At 45.9% G+C, this 14775-nt stretch overlaps 1 protein-coding gene across 2 annotated transcripts in view; it reads right to left on the reverse strand.

The window, feature by feature from the left end:
• The window catches only part of cd99l2 (CD99 molecule-like 2), a 28084-nt gene extending 15125 nt beyond the window's left edge, over positions 1 to 12959 (reverse strand). For both annotated transcript variants that reach the window (XM_087837853.1, XM_087837852.1), the window contains exon 1: positions 12784 to 12959. In XM_087837853.1, coding sequence (XP_087693979.1) covers positions 12784 to 12844 — 61 coding nt within the window. In that variant the 5' untranslated portion in view covers positions 12845 to 12959. The remainder of the gene's footprint in view (positions 1 to 12783) is intronic.
• Positions 12960 to 14775: the final 1816 nt, after the last annotated feature.

The raw sequence follows: 14775 nt of genomic DNA on the forward strand, positions 1-14775 counted from the left end.
TTTCCATTATAAAGCTTTGATGATTCATTTTCTTATCAAATCTAAAAACAAACATTTTTATTTACATTTCCATAGCTTACACGATACAACATTTTCTAGATATTTATCGGCTCTTTCTTTTTTAGGCTCTAGACAGGTTTTGTAGCAGCAGGGGGAAAAGGGGCCCTTTGAACTGAAAAGGATGCTGACCCCTGACTTAAGCCACCAGGTCAACACAAAACAAATACAGAAGAATTATTGATAGAAAAATGGAACGGTTACTTTCAAGGCTACAGGTGAAGGTGACTGGGTGTGTAAAAGCAAATATGCATCAGACTGACAAAGAAAAGAGTGTTAAAAGATTTAAAACTTTAACTTTATGTGCAAAACTGAACTTACTGATAACACACAGTAGCCATTTGAACACATGTAACTGTAATGAACCAAATAAAACAGAAAAATGCAGGCAGCACTCATTATACTGTGTATAACACAGCACGGGGTTGTATTTTTTTTCTTTTCAGATGCTCCTGTCACTCCATTTCCCAGGTCATCATAGCACTCCCACACACATGGAGCTCTCCTGCAGTATGCAGTGTAATGCCCCAAACCGTCAGTGGTCATCTTTCCATGGAAAGCAATTAATGCCCTCAAAGTGAACGACTTTCCTTGGAGAACCAGGTTGGAGGGAAATTCATTCAGTGGAAATTCTGTTTGGTTTGCAAGGTCAGTATCAATCCACATGATATCTCCAATGTTGTAGCTGTGAGTGTCCCTGCACAGAGCTCATTTCCTGTGGTGCTGTCTTCTGTTTTGAATTCTGATGGACACAGAGATGGATTGGAGAGTGGCCTGAGGCAGGTAGACTCAGGTAGGCCAAGTCCTGCTTCCACAGCATACTGCCATCATAGCAGCACAAACGCTCATTTCACCTGCACAAATCAGCACAAACGTAGCACTAACCGCTCCGCCTATTTGCCTTAACGTTTCAAGTGGGTGGGGGTCAGCTTCACTCTGCTCACCTCTCTGCATTTCGAACACGTGTCACAACAATTAAGAGCAGCGGTCTCCAACCTTTTTTGCGCCACGGACCGGTTTATGCCCGACAATATTTTCATGGACCGGCCTTTAAGGTGTCGCGGATAAATACAACAAAATAAAACTAGTACCGGTACCGAAAAAAAGAAGATTTATTCATAACACACGTGAAAAGACCCAGGAAAACAGAGTAAACGATAAAAACGATAACAAAATAACGCTGAAAACCGATAAAGACCCTGAAAACCATACATTTCACACCTGAGCCTCAACTCTCGCGGCCCGGTACCAAACGACTCACGGACCGGTACCGGTCCGAGGCCCGGGGGTTGGGGACCACTGATTAAGAGGACCTGAGGGAAGCTCGGAAAGCTAAGCAGAAGTTATTTGGAGAGGAGAGTGACTGCTGTTGGTTGAAAAGAGGTAAAAAAACTTCAGTGGTGTGGAAACATTATGGGTTCATGAGTCAGACGTGGATCAAGTAGACACAGTGTGTAAACTTTGCTACAGTGTCGTAGCTGCACCACAGAGCAACACTGCAAAGTTCACTAAACATAGATGTTTACATTTTTCATTTATTTTTTATATTGCAAACATTTGCACTGTTATCAGGATTTACACACTATTTTATATTATTTTTTGACAATCTTTAAAGTCATTATTCAACACATTGTTAAATAAATATCGTCAAATAATCGAGATCTCAATTTCAGTGAAAATAATCGTGATGATCATTTTTGCCATAATCGAGCAGCCCTACTGAGGTGATGGCCCCTGATGTCAGCATCATCAAGTGTGTCTGGGATTACAGGCAGAAGCATGTGAAGAAGCCCACATCCACAGATCTGTGCTCATTAGCTCACCGGCGGTGTCTTTGAGGATCATAAAAACCTGCCACAGCAAGCAGCACCGACTTGCACAGAGACCCTCTTCATGGGCCAAGCTGGCCATAGCGTGACAGCTCCTCGACTAAAGTTTATTTTTAATAGATGCATTTGAGATGGTAACCTCTTTAACAGGGCTAACCGACCCGAGAACGGGGGTGAAAATGACACCTCCCTCCACCAAATCATCAACTTTAGTTACCTTATGAAGAAAGAACAATCACAACATATGAGAAGATTTCAGGCTGTCATAACCCACCACCTCTGCTACAGCGAACGGTTCAGTCGGCATGACAGCGTGTCGGCCTCTCAACCCCTCAACAGCAGGCACAGAGCCAACGCAGCCGGCAACAAACAAACAAACAAACAAACAACAACCGTGTGTAGAAAAACTATTACACTGAGAGTAAAGAGTGAAAAAGGACTCAAAAACAGAGAGACACTCAGTCAGAGAGAGAGAGAGAGAGAGAGAGAGAGACTCACTCAGTCAGAGAGAGAGAGAGAAAAAGAGAGAGAGAGAGAGAGACACTCACTCAGAGAGAGAGAGACAGAGACTCATTCAGAGAGAGAGAGAGAGAGAGAGAGAGAGAGAGAGAGGGACACTCATTCAGAGAGAGAGAGAGAGAGAGAGAGAGAGAGAGAGAGAGAGGGACACTCATTCAGAGAGAGAGAGAGAGAGACACTCATTCAGAGAGAGAGAGAGAGAGAGAGAGAGAGAGAGAGAGAGAGAGAGGGACACTCATTCAGAGAGAGAGAGAGAGAGGGACACTCATTCAGAGAGAGAGAGAGAGAGACACTCATTCAGAGAGAGAGAGAGAGAGAGAGACACTCATTCAGAGAGAGAGAGAGAGAGAGAGACACTCATTCAGAGAGAGAGAGAGAGAGAGAGACACTCATTCAGAGAGAGAGAGAGAGAGAGAGAGAGAGACACTCATTCAGAGAGAGAGAGAGAGAGAGACACTCATTCAGAGAGAGAGAGAGAGAGAGAGAGAGAGAGAGAGAGAGAGAGAGGGACACTCATTCAGAGAGAGAGAGAGAGAGAGAGACACTCATTCAGAGAGAGAGAGAGAGAGAGAGAGAGACACTCATTCAGAGAGAGAGAGAGAGACAGAGACTCATTCAGAGAGAGAGAGAGAGAGAGACACTCATTCAGAGAGAGAGAGAGAGAGAGAGAGAGAGACACTCATTCAGAGAGAGAGAGAGAGACAGAGACTCATTCAGAGAGAGAGAGAGAGAGAGAGAGAGAGAGAGAGAGAGGGACACTCATTCAGAGAGAGAGAGAGAGAGAGAGAGAGAGAGAGAGAGAGAGAGAGGGACACTCATTCAGAGAGAGAGAGAGAGAGAGAGACACTCATTCAGAGAGAGAGAGAGAGAGAGAGAGACACTCATTCAGAGAGAGAGAGAGAGAGAGAGAGAGAGAGAGAGAGGGACACTCATTCAGAGAGAGAGAGAGAGAGAGAGACACTCATTCAGAGAGAGAGAGAGAGAGAGAGAGACACTCATTCAGAGAGAGAGAGAGAGAGAGAGAGAGAGAGACACTCATTCAGAGAGAGAGAGAGAGAGAGAGAGACACTCATTCAGAGAGAGAGAGAGAGAGAGAGAGACACTCATTCAGAGAGAGAGAGAGAGAGAGAGAGAGAGAGACACTCATTCAGAGAGAGAGAGAGAGAGAGACACTCATTCAGAGAGAGAGAGAGAGAGAGAGAGACTCACTAAGAGAGAGAGAGAGAGAGACTCACTAAGAGAGAGAGAGAGAGAGAGAGAGAGAGAGAGAGACTCACTAAGAGAGAGAGAGAGAGAGAGAGAGACACTCATTCAGAGAGAGAGAGAGAGAGAGACACTCATTCAGAGAGAGAGAGACTCACTAAGAGAGAGAGAGAGAGAGAGAGAGAGAGAGAGACTCACTGAGAGAGAGAGAGAGAGACTCACTAAGAGAGAGAGAGACTCACTAAGAGAGAGAGAGAGAGAGAGAGAGAGAGAGAGAGACTCACTAAGAGAGAGAGAGAGAGAGAGAGAGAGAGAGAGAGAGACTCACTAAGAGAGAGAGAGAGAGAGAGAGAGAGAGAGAGACTCACTAAGAGAGAGAGAGACTCACTAAGAGAGAGAGAGAGAGAGAGACTCACTAAGAGAGAGAGAGAGAGAGAGACTCACTAAGAGAGAGAGAGAGAGAGAGAGAGACTCATTCAGAGAGAGAGAGAGAGAGAGACTCACTAAGAGAGAGAGAGAGAGAGAGAGAGAGAGAGAGAGACTCACTAAGAGAGAGAGAGAGAGAGAGAGAGACACTCATTCAGAGAGAGAGAGAGAGAGAGACACTAAGAGAGAGAGAGAGAGAGAGAGACTCACTAAGAGAGAGAGAGAGAGAGAGAGAGGGACACTCATTCAGAGAGAGAGAGAGAGAGAGAGAGACACTCATTCAGAGAGAGAGAGAGAGAGAGAGAGACATTCAGAGAGAGAGAGAGAGAGAGAGAGACATACTGAGAGAGAGAGAGAGAGACTCACTGAGAGAGAGAGAGAGAGAGAGAGAGAGAGAGAGAGACTCACTGAGAGAGAGAGAGAGAGAGAGAGAGAGACTCACTAAGAGAGAGAGAGAGAGAGAGAGAGACTCACTAAGAGAGAGAGAGAGAGAGAGGGAGAGAGAGACACTCATTCAGAGAGAGAGAGAGAGAGAGACACTCATTCAGAGAGAGAGAGAGAGAGAGAGAGAGAGACTCACTAAGAGAGAGAGAGAGAGACAGAGAGAGTCTCTAAGAGAGAGAGAGAGAGAGAGAGAGAGAGAGAGAGAGAGAGAGAGAGAGACTCACTAAGAGAGAGAGAGACTCACTAAGAGAGAGAGAGAGAGAGAGACTCACTAAGAGAGAGAGAGAGAGAGAGAGAGACTCACTAAGAGAGAGAGAGAGAGAGAGACTCACTAAGAGAGAGAGAGAGAGAGAGAGACTCACTAAGAGAGAGAGAGAGAGAGAGAGACTCACTAAGAGAGAGAGAGAGACTCACTAAGAGAGAGAGAGAGAGAGAGAGAGACAGAGAGAGTCTCTAAGAGAGAGAGAGAGAGAGAGAGAGAGAGAGAGAGAGACTCACTAAGAGAGAGAGAGACTCACTAAGAGAGAGAGAGAGAGAGAGACTCACTAAGAGAGAGAGAGAGAGAGAGAGAGAGAGAGAGACTCACTAAGAGAGAGAGAGAGAGAGAGAGAGACTCACTAAGAGAGAGAGAGAGAGAGAGACTCACTAAGAGAGAGAGAGAGAGAGAGAGACTCACTAAGAGAGAGAGAGAGACTCACTAAGAGAGAGAGAGAGAGAGAGAGAGACTCACTAAGAGAGAGAGAGAGAGAGAGAGAGAGACTCACTAAGAGAGAGAGAGAGAGAGAGAGAGAGAGACTCACTAAGAGAGAGAGAGAGAGAGAGAGACTCACTAAGAGAGAGAGAGAGAGACTCACTAAGAGAGAGAGAGAGAGAGAGACTCACTAAGAGAGAGAGAGAGAGAGACTCACTAAGAGAGAGAGAGAGAGAGACTCACTAAGAGAGAGAGAGAGAGAGACTCACTAAGAGAGAGAGAGAGAGAGAGAGAGACTCACTAAGAGAGAGAGAGAGAGAGAGAGAGAGACTCACTAAGAGAGAGAGAGAGACTCACTAAGAGAGAGAGAGAGAGAGAGAGACTCACTAAGAGAGAGAGAGAGACTCACTAAGAGAGAGAGAGAGAGACTCACTAAGAGAGAGAGAGAGACTCACTAAGAGAGAGAGAGAGAGAGAGAGAGAGAGAGAGAGACACTCATTCAGAGAGAGAGAGAGAGAGAGAGAGAGAGAGAGAGAGAGAGAGAGACTCACTAAGAGAGAGAGAGAGACTCACTAAGAGAGAGAGAGAGAGAGAGAGACTCACTAAGAGAGAGAGAGAGACTCACTAAGAGAGAGAGAGAGAGACTCACTAAGAGAGAGAGAGAGACTCACTAAGAGAGAGAGAGAGAGACTCACTAAGAGAGAGAGAGAGAGAGAGAGAGACTCACTAAGAGAGAGAGAGAGAGACTCACTAAGAGAGAAAGAGAGACTCACTAAGAGAGAGAGAGAGAGAGAGAGAGACTCACTAAGAGAGAGAGAGAGACTCACTGAGAGAGAGAGAGAGAGAGAGAGAGACTCACTAAGAGAGAGAGAGAGAGAGAGAGAGACTCACTGAGAGAGAGAGAGAGAGACTCACTAAGAGAGAGAGAGAGAGAGAGAGAGAGAGAGACTCACTAAGAGAGAGAGAGAGAGAGAGACTCACTAAGAGAGAGAGAGAGAGAGAGAGAGACTCACTGAGAGAGAGAGAGAGAGACTCACTAAGAGAGAGAGAGAGAGAGAGACTCACTGAGAGAGAGAGAGACTCACTAAGAGAGAGAGAGAGAGAGACTCACTGAGAGAGAGAGAGAGAGAGAGAGAGACTCACTGAGAGAGAGAGAGAGAGAGAGAGAGAGACTCACTGAGAGAGAGAGAGACTCACTAAGAGAGAGAGAGACTCACTAAGAGAGAGAGAGAGAGAGAGAGACTCACTGAGAGAGAGAGAGACTCACTAAGAGAGAGAGAGAGAGAGAGACTCACTGAGAGAGAGAGAGACTCACTGAGAGAGAGAGAGAGAGACTCACTAAGAGAGAGAGAGAGAGAGAGAGACTCACTGAGAGAGAGAGAGAGAGAGAGACTCACTGAGAGAGAGAGAGACTCACTAAGAGAGAGAGAGAGAGAGACTCACTGAGAGAGAGAGAGAGAGAGAGAGAGACTCACTGAGAGAGAGAGAGAGAGAGAGAGAGACTCACTGAGAGAGAGAGAGAGAGAGACTCACTAAGAGAGAGAGAGAGAGAGACTCACTAAGAGAGAGAGAGAGAGAGACTCACTAAGAGAGAGAGAGAGAGAGAGAGACTCACTGAGAGAGAGAGAGACTCACTGAGAGAGAGAGAGAGAGACTCACTAAGAGAGAGAGAGAGAGAGAGAGACTCACTGAGAGAGAGAGAGAGAGAGAGACTCACTGAGAGAGAGAGAGAGAGACTCATTCAGAGAGAGAGAGAGAGAGAGAGACTCACTGAGAGAGAGAGAGAGAGACTCATTCAGAGAGAGAGAGACTCACTGAGAGAGAGAGAGAGAGACTCATTCAGAGAGAGAGAGAGAGAGACTCATTCAGAGAGAGAGAGAGAGAGAGACTCATTCAGAGAGAGAGAGAGAGACACTCATTCAGAGAGAGAGAGAGAGAGAGACTCACTAAGAGAGAGAGAGAGAGAGAGAGACTCACTAAGAGAGAGAGAGAGACTCACTAAGAGAGAGAGAGAGAGAGAGAGAGAGACTCACTGAGAGAGAGAGAGAGACTCACTAAGAGAGAGAGAGAGACTCACTAAGAGAGAGAGAGAGAGAGAGAGAGAGACTCACTAAGAGAGAGAGAGAGAGAGACTCACTGAGAGAGAGAGAGAGAGAGAGAGAGACTCACTGAGAGAGAGAGAGAGAGACTCACTAAGAGAGAGAGAGAGAGAGAGACTCACTAAGAGAGAGAGAGAGAGAGACTCACTGAGAGAGAGAGAGAGAGAGAGAGACTCACTGAGAGAGAGAGAGAGAGAGAGAGAGACTCACTGAGAGAGAGAGAGAGAGAGACTCACTGAGAGAGAGAGAGAGAGAGAGAGAGACTCACTAAGAGAGAGAGAGAGAGAGAGAGAGACTCACTGAGAGAGAGAGAGAGAGACTCACTAAGAGAGAGAGAGAGAGAGAGACTCACTAAGAGAGAGAGAGAGACTCACTAAGAGAGAGAGAGAGAGAGAGACTCACTGAGAGAGAGAGAGAGACTCACTAAGAGAGAGAGAGAGAGACTCACTAAGAGAGAGAGAGAGAGAGAGAGACTCACTGAGAGAGAGAGAGAGAGAGAGAGAGACTCACTGAGAGAGAGAGAGAGAGAGAGAGAGAGAGACTCACTAAGAGAGAGAGAGAGAGAGAGAGACTCACTGAGAGAGAGAGAGAGAGAGACTCACTGAGAGAGAGAGAGAGAGAGAGAGAACTCACTGAGAGAGAGAGAGAGAGAGAGAGACTCACTGAGAGAGAGAGAGAGACTCACTAAGAGAGAGAGAGAGAGACTCACTAAGAGAGAGAGAGAGAGACTCACTAAGAGAGAGAGAGAGAGAGAGACTCACTAAGAGAGAGAGAGAGAGAGAGAGAGAGACTCACTGAGAGAGAGAGAGAGAGAGAGACTCACTAAGAGAGAGAGAGAGAGAGAGACTCACTGAGAGAGAGAGAGAGAGAGACTCACTAAGAGAGAGAGAGAGAGAGAGAGAGAGACTCACTGAGAGAGAGAGAGAGAGAGAGACTCACTGAGAGAGAGAGAGAGAGAGAGAGACTCATTCAGAGAGAGAGAGAGAGAGAGAGACTCATTCAGAGAGAGAGAGAGAGAGAGAGACTCACTGAGAGAGAGAGAGAGAGAGAGAGACTCACTGAGAGAGAGAGAGAGAGAGAGACTCACTAAGAGAGAGAGAGAGAGACTCACTAAGAGAGAGAGAGAGAGAGAGAGACTCACTGAGAGAGAGAGAGAGAGAGAGAGACTCACTGAGAGAGAGAGAGAGAGACTCACTAAGAGAGAGAGAGAGAGACTCACTAAGAGAGAGAGAGAGAGAGAGAGAGACTCACTGAGAGAGAGAGAGAGAGAGAGACTCACTAAGAGAGAGAGAGAGAGACTCACTAAGAGAGAGAGAGAGAGAGAGACTCACTGAGAGAGAGAGAGAGAGAGAGAGACTCACTAAGAGAGAGAGAGAGAGAGACTCACTAAGAGAGAGAGAGAGAGAGAGACTCACTAAGAGAGAGAGAGAGAGACTCACTGAGAGAGAGAGAGAGAGAGAGACTCACTAAGAGAGAGAGAGAGAGAGACTCACTGAGAGAGAGAGAGAGAGAGAGACTCACTGAGAGAGAGAGAGAGAGAGAGACTCATTCAGAGAGAGAGAGAGAGAGAGAGACTCACTGAGAGAGAGAGAGAGAGAGAGAGACTCACTAAGAGAGAGAGAGAGAGAGAGAGAGAGAGACTCACTGAGAGAGAGAGAGAGAGAGAGAGAGAGAGACTCACTAAGAGAGAGAGACTCACTAAGTGAGAGAGAGAGAGACTCACTAAGTGAGAGAGAGAGAGAGAGAGAGAGAGAGAGACTCACTAAGTGAGAGAGAGAGAGAGAGAGAGAGAGAGAGAGAGAGAGACTCACTAAGTGAGAGAGAGAGAGAGAGAGAGAGAGAGAGAGAGAGAGAGAGAGAGAGAGAGAGAGAGAGAGAGAGGGGTAAAGAAACACAGTGGGGTGTCAGAGTCATACTGTTGTTGTCATTCATGCTCACAGGTATATAATCGATTGTGTAATGATATCTGATCCTGCAAAGGCTCTGTGTACCATAAAAAGACGAGTACGTTCACACCACACGTCCTAAGGTCACGAGAGAGGTCGTAGCTTCTCTTTCTGATAAACACATCTGTATCTGTTTAGGTAAAAGTGCCTTTGTTTAGGTGAACCGCTGGACTCATCGGCACCAGCAGATCTAGGAGTCACTCACAGGGTCACATCTTCACACACGGTACTCTGTTCACATACATGCCTGTTTGAGACGTCATATGTTAATGAGCCTATGAATATTCATGTACCTCAATAAAGAGCAGCGCTACGGGGGAGCTGGGGTTCGAGCGGCAGGAACGGCGTTCGTCTCATTCATGTCCCTCGTGCACGAGATCACAAAGAGTTCTGGCTGCTGTCCCATGTTTGCTAGCTGCAGTAGAACAGTCTCAGCTGTTCCAGCAACAGGTTTGTGCCTACACAGAGCTATCAGAGGGGAATGCCTAAAGGAAACTACATGACCTAGAGTCCTCTACATCCCCCAGAGACACAAACAGGAAACTCATAAGCACATCAAACTGAGACTAGGAACCATAGATCACCACAGCAACAAGTCAACAGTCTAAAACACAGAGACTGTGTTTCTACAGAGACTCCAAAGAGCCAGAAGCACAACACTGCTGTGTTCCTGAGGGGAAGACACACACACACGTCCCCCTGCACGTCGAAGTAGTACCCAGCTACAAGTACCTGGATGGCAACCTCACCTGGAAAAACAACACTTGCAGCCTGATCAGGAAGGCTCACCAGAGGCTCTACTTCCTGAGGAGGTTGAGGCGTGCAGGGCTCAGTCCTCATGTCCTTCTACAGATGTGCAGTGGAGAGTGTTCTGTGCTCTGGCATCAACATGTGGCACAGAAACTGCACCGTGGCAGAAAGGAAAGCTCTACAGAGGGCGGTGAAGGCTGCTCAGAGAGTGGTCGGAGGCAGCCTCCCAACCGTCACAGACATACACCTCCATATACTTGCTGCTAAAGTATTTATTTACACCTATATTTGTACCCACACTCCATACTGGTACTCAGGTTGTTGCACTTCTAGTATTATTTATTGTATCGTCTTATTACTTATCATTTCTGTTTGTTAAAAAAAACCCCAACTATTTATTTATTACTTTAAAAAAAAGACTGCTGACCTGACAGCTGTCCGAAAGACGACCACTGACACCTGCACAAGGACGGCAAGACACAGAAGGTCTTTGCAAAAGAGGCTGAGCATGTTAGTAAAGAGGCGAAGGGAAGGAAAAGATGTGGTCGAAAAAAGTGATAATAGGGATAACCACACGAGAGGATTGTGAAACAAAGTCTATTCAAAAATGTGGGGAAATCCACAAAGACTGCAGCTGTCGCACTGCTTGTGTGAGGCCAGTCAGTGATGTGGTCAGTTGCTCCACTGTGTTTTCTGAGGTCCGAGGTCAACACAGCCATAAACCAGGAAGTCAGCAGCAGCAAGAACTTGCTTCCTACTTCATGAAACTGCAGATTTCATTTCCCAACAGGACCTGCACACAGTGCCAAAGCTGCCAGCACCCGGTTTAACCTCCTAAGACCCGAGCTCGTCCACAGCATGCATTTTTATTTCTCTTTGATATTTGGGCTGATTGGGGCCCAATGAATGTAAAAACAAAGAATTACCAGATTTATTTTTTTTACTTTATTTTTGTTTTTAAGAAAAATCAGAGCCACATATGAGGACATTTGTTTCAAATTTTGATAGAACAGTTTAATGTCCTGGTCAGTGGATATCAGGCCCTCGTAGAGCACAATTGAGTATTTTGGTCTAAATAACCCAAAATGTGATGTCCACATATGTGGCGCCAGCTCCTAGGAGGTTAAGGACCTTGATCTTAATTGACCACTAAACTTGCCTGACCTTAAGCCCATAGTGAAGAGGAAGATGTAATATGGCGGATCGAACAATGAAGAAGAGCTGAAGGCCACTATCAGAGCATCCTGGGCTCTCATCACACTGGAGCAGAGCCCAGGATGATCGAATCCATGCCACGCTGCAGTAAGTCAGGCCAAAGGAGCCCAACTAAGAGTCTTTGCAGACTACTAAGGATCAGACATCCTATCATGATTATATACCTCTAAGATTATATGATTATATGTTTCTAAGCATAAATGACAATCCAAAGCTAGAACCCCAACATCGTTTTCATTAGTTGTCAGTTACAATCATCAGAATCAAAAGACATAAACAGTCTGTATGGATTGAATGTAAACATTATACAACTTTCCCTTTTTGAATGGAATCGGTGACATACATCAACTTTCTGATGATATTTTAATTCTATGACCAGCACTTGTATTCGGCAGCAATAAGCTGCACGTTGTTTCCACCGCACCAGGACGTCTGCCTCCTGTAAGCACCAGTTGATGTACTGGTTTAAAGTTTATTAGCGTAAATGCATTGGTCAAAAACATTAAAGGAAACTGGGCCGCGGTTAAGGCTTCCTGTGCCCATCATCCATCCGAGCCCTGGATGTTTCAGGATAGTGTCATTCTCTCCCATTGTCTGCCGTTTTGCTTTGTGCCCCACATGCTGTGAAATTGCTGCCACAGGAAAAAGTCCGACAACAAATACTGAAGAATGACAAGAATTTTATCACAGGTAGTGCCAGGTCATCTGTGAGCTCACTGTGGTGCGGTCATCTTTGTCTGATTGTCTGCCAATCCAAATAAATGAACACGAGTCGAGAAACGTTTTATATTTCTCTACTGTGCAATATGTGTATATATATATATACACACACACACACACACACACGCACACAGGGTATATTGGTTGATGATGAGCTGCAGATAAGAAGCTCCAAAAATCTGCTGTAAAACTTCATCTTTCCTACATGTCCTATAAGAGAAGCTAACCTGTGACATTAGTCACAGTTATTGACCTTGTTCAGCTTCATGCAACTAATCTTAAATACAGTCACTCAAATTTCAGCTGGTTCCAGTAAACAAACACTGGTGTGCGTGGACTTAAAATGTAGGTTTGGGGTATACAGCATTTCCATTAACCAAACCTCACTTACACTACAACCACAACCACAGCTAACTATTGACCTTAACTTACCCATTGTTAAACGTCATGATTAAAGCGTGTGCCATACATACTTCACTCAACCATTCAGTCACATTTTGCTCATTTAAATCTTCCGGTTTTCATAAAACAAATCAACTCATGACTAAATTAAATCGTCGGGTTTTCAGTGATTCGCCTTCACCTGAAAACCGGTCACATCATCCTCCATCACCGAGCACGAGAACCATTTCCAGTAGTGCACGTGCAGCTGCGACGCGCAGAGGTGACGGGGTGTTTTCTCTTTGATCTTTTCCGTGGATCTGCACCCAGAACTACAGGGACCAAAGCAAGTCACTCCAGCTGCTGAACTATAAGCAGTAAAGGTTTGTAGAGGCTGAAAACCGACCGACACGTTTCAGGCCGACGGAGCGTTATTCGGCCTTAAACCGAAGTGTAGCACAAAGGGAGAGCCGACGGGGTGAGGTGTGCGGGACAAAGCTTACCTTGGAGCGGCAGCAGCAGCGGCAGCAGCACACACAGAGCGCACAGAGAGCGGTGAGCCATGGCTACGAGTCCACACGAGCCGAGACGAGGTGAAGAAACAACGAGCGATCAGCGGGCGTGTTTGCACTCAGCGTGTCCGAAAGCCGCATCCAGGGCGTTCCCCACTGCTAGCTGAGACACACCCACTCTGCGCTACTTCCGGTTGCTTTCAAAACAAAAGTCCTCTCTTCGTTTGCATGGGAGCTAGCGAGCTAGCTTAAATGTCATAAATTCCGGTTTTTAATGGATGCCTGGATGTTGCCACAGACACAGTTTGTGCTCCAGTGGATGATGAGAGTCAAACCTTAGATACTGATCCGTATGTGTAGGTTTACGGTACACATCAGCTTTTAGATGTCCCCCATTACTGATGGAAATCTCACAGTCTAAGAAGGCTAACCTGCCACTTTTCATATTTGATGTGTTGGTCCACCGAGTTAATGTGATCCGTGAATTGTGGTACATCCTGAGATTTGATTTTCATCCAGGTGTCATCCACATATCTGAACCAATGGCTTGGTGGTGTTCCAGGGTAGGATAGCAAAGCCCTCTTTTCCACTTCTTCCATGTACAAATTGGCCATGATGGGTGAAACTGGGGAGCCCATGTTTCTGCCTGTAGTACTGACCCTTTTATGTGAAGCAGGTGGAATGAAGACACAGCTCAAACACACTTGGTCGATGCTGAGAGTGGTCCTGTTGCTGAGGTTGGGGTCATCCTGTAATCTCTTACGGACTACCTCCAACGCTTCTGTGACTGGGATGCAAGTGAACAGAGATGTAACATCGTAGGAGACCATGGTTTCATCTGCCTCCATCATGACATCTCTCACCTTCTCAACACAATCCAGGGTGTTCTGGATGTGGTGTTCAGAGCTGCCCACCAGCGGGTTGAAGATCGAAGCCAGAAACTCGAGCTGACCGAGTTGATCATACAGACAATCTGTCACGGTCCTGGGTCGTTTTGACCCAGCATTTTGAGTTTCTTATGTGTTGGTTTGATGTTGTATTATGGGTTATTCTTAATATCTGGTTGTGTCTTGTTGTTTATTATTATTATTGTTCTGTTTCAGATAAGGGTTTTGTTCTTGTTCCCTCGTGTGTAGTATAGCTTTCGCCCTGTGTTAAGTCTGCATCTTTGTGAATTGTTTCCTGTTTTATTTTGCAGATTTATGTTTCATGTCAGTGTTTCTAGCTTCGCGTCCTCTGTCTCATTAGGTCTAATTTCTCCTGGCTGTGTGCCCACATGTTCCTGCCTGTGTATTTATAGTGTGTGTTCAGCGTCGCGTCGTATCAGATTTTACCTGTGTGTTTCAGTTTGTGTTTTTCCTGCTTTGGTTTCTGTTTTGTTTTCTGCCAGCAATAAAGCTGTGGTTTTTGAGTTCATTCAGTCCCCGAGTCCTGCATTTGGATCCCCACCTCCGCCTGCCCACACACAGAGCCCTGACACAATCGGTCTTAAAGGTGCACCCTGTTTATGTATCTTTGGTAAACCATGCAGACTTGGTGTAGACTCCCCTGGGTATAACCTGTAGTATGAGGTCCGCTCAATAGCCTTGTCCTGTTCTAACTGATTCAGACAGTCTATCAGCCACTTCCTGGGTCTCGTTTCAGGGGCTCATAAGTATTTTCCCATGATAGTCTTTCTGGTTTAGCAGAGCTGTGCACCTATGTTTGTCAGCCGGATGGGTGATAATGTTGTTGTCATTACTAAGTGATGTGAGTGCCTTCCTCTCCTCCATGCTGATCTTTTGAAAAGCAGTGTATCTCTCTGATGTCAGCCTAAATATCTAGAAACTGACGCTTTGTTTTTTGGTAAATGGCGTGTATTTGTATAGCGCTTTCCTAGTCCCTAAGGACCCCAAAGCGCTTTACACATCCAGTCATCCACCCATTCACACACTGGTGATGGCAGCTACATTGTAGCCACAGCTGCCCTGGGGCGCACTGACA

This window comes from Neolamprologus brichardi, chromosome 3 (genome assembly GCF_056152115.1).
Source record: "Neolamprologus brichardi isolate AB-2024 chromosome 3, ASM5615211v1, whole genome shotgun sequence".
Lineage (NCBI taxonomy): Eukaryota > Metazoa > Chordata > Actinopteri > Cichliformes > Cichlidae > Neolamprologus > Neolamprologus brichardi.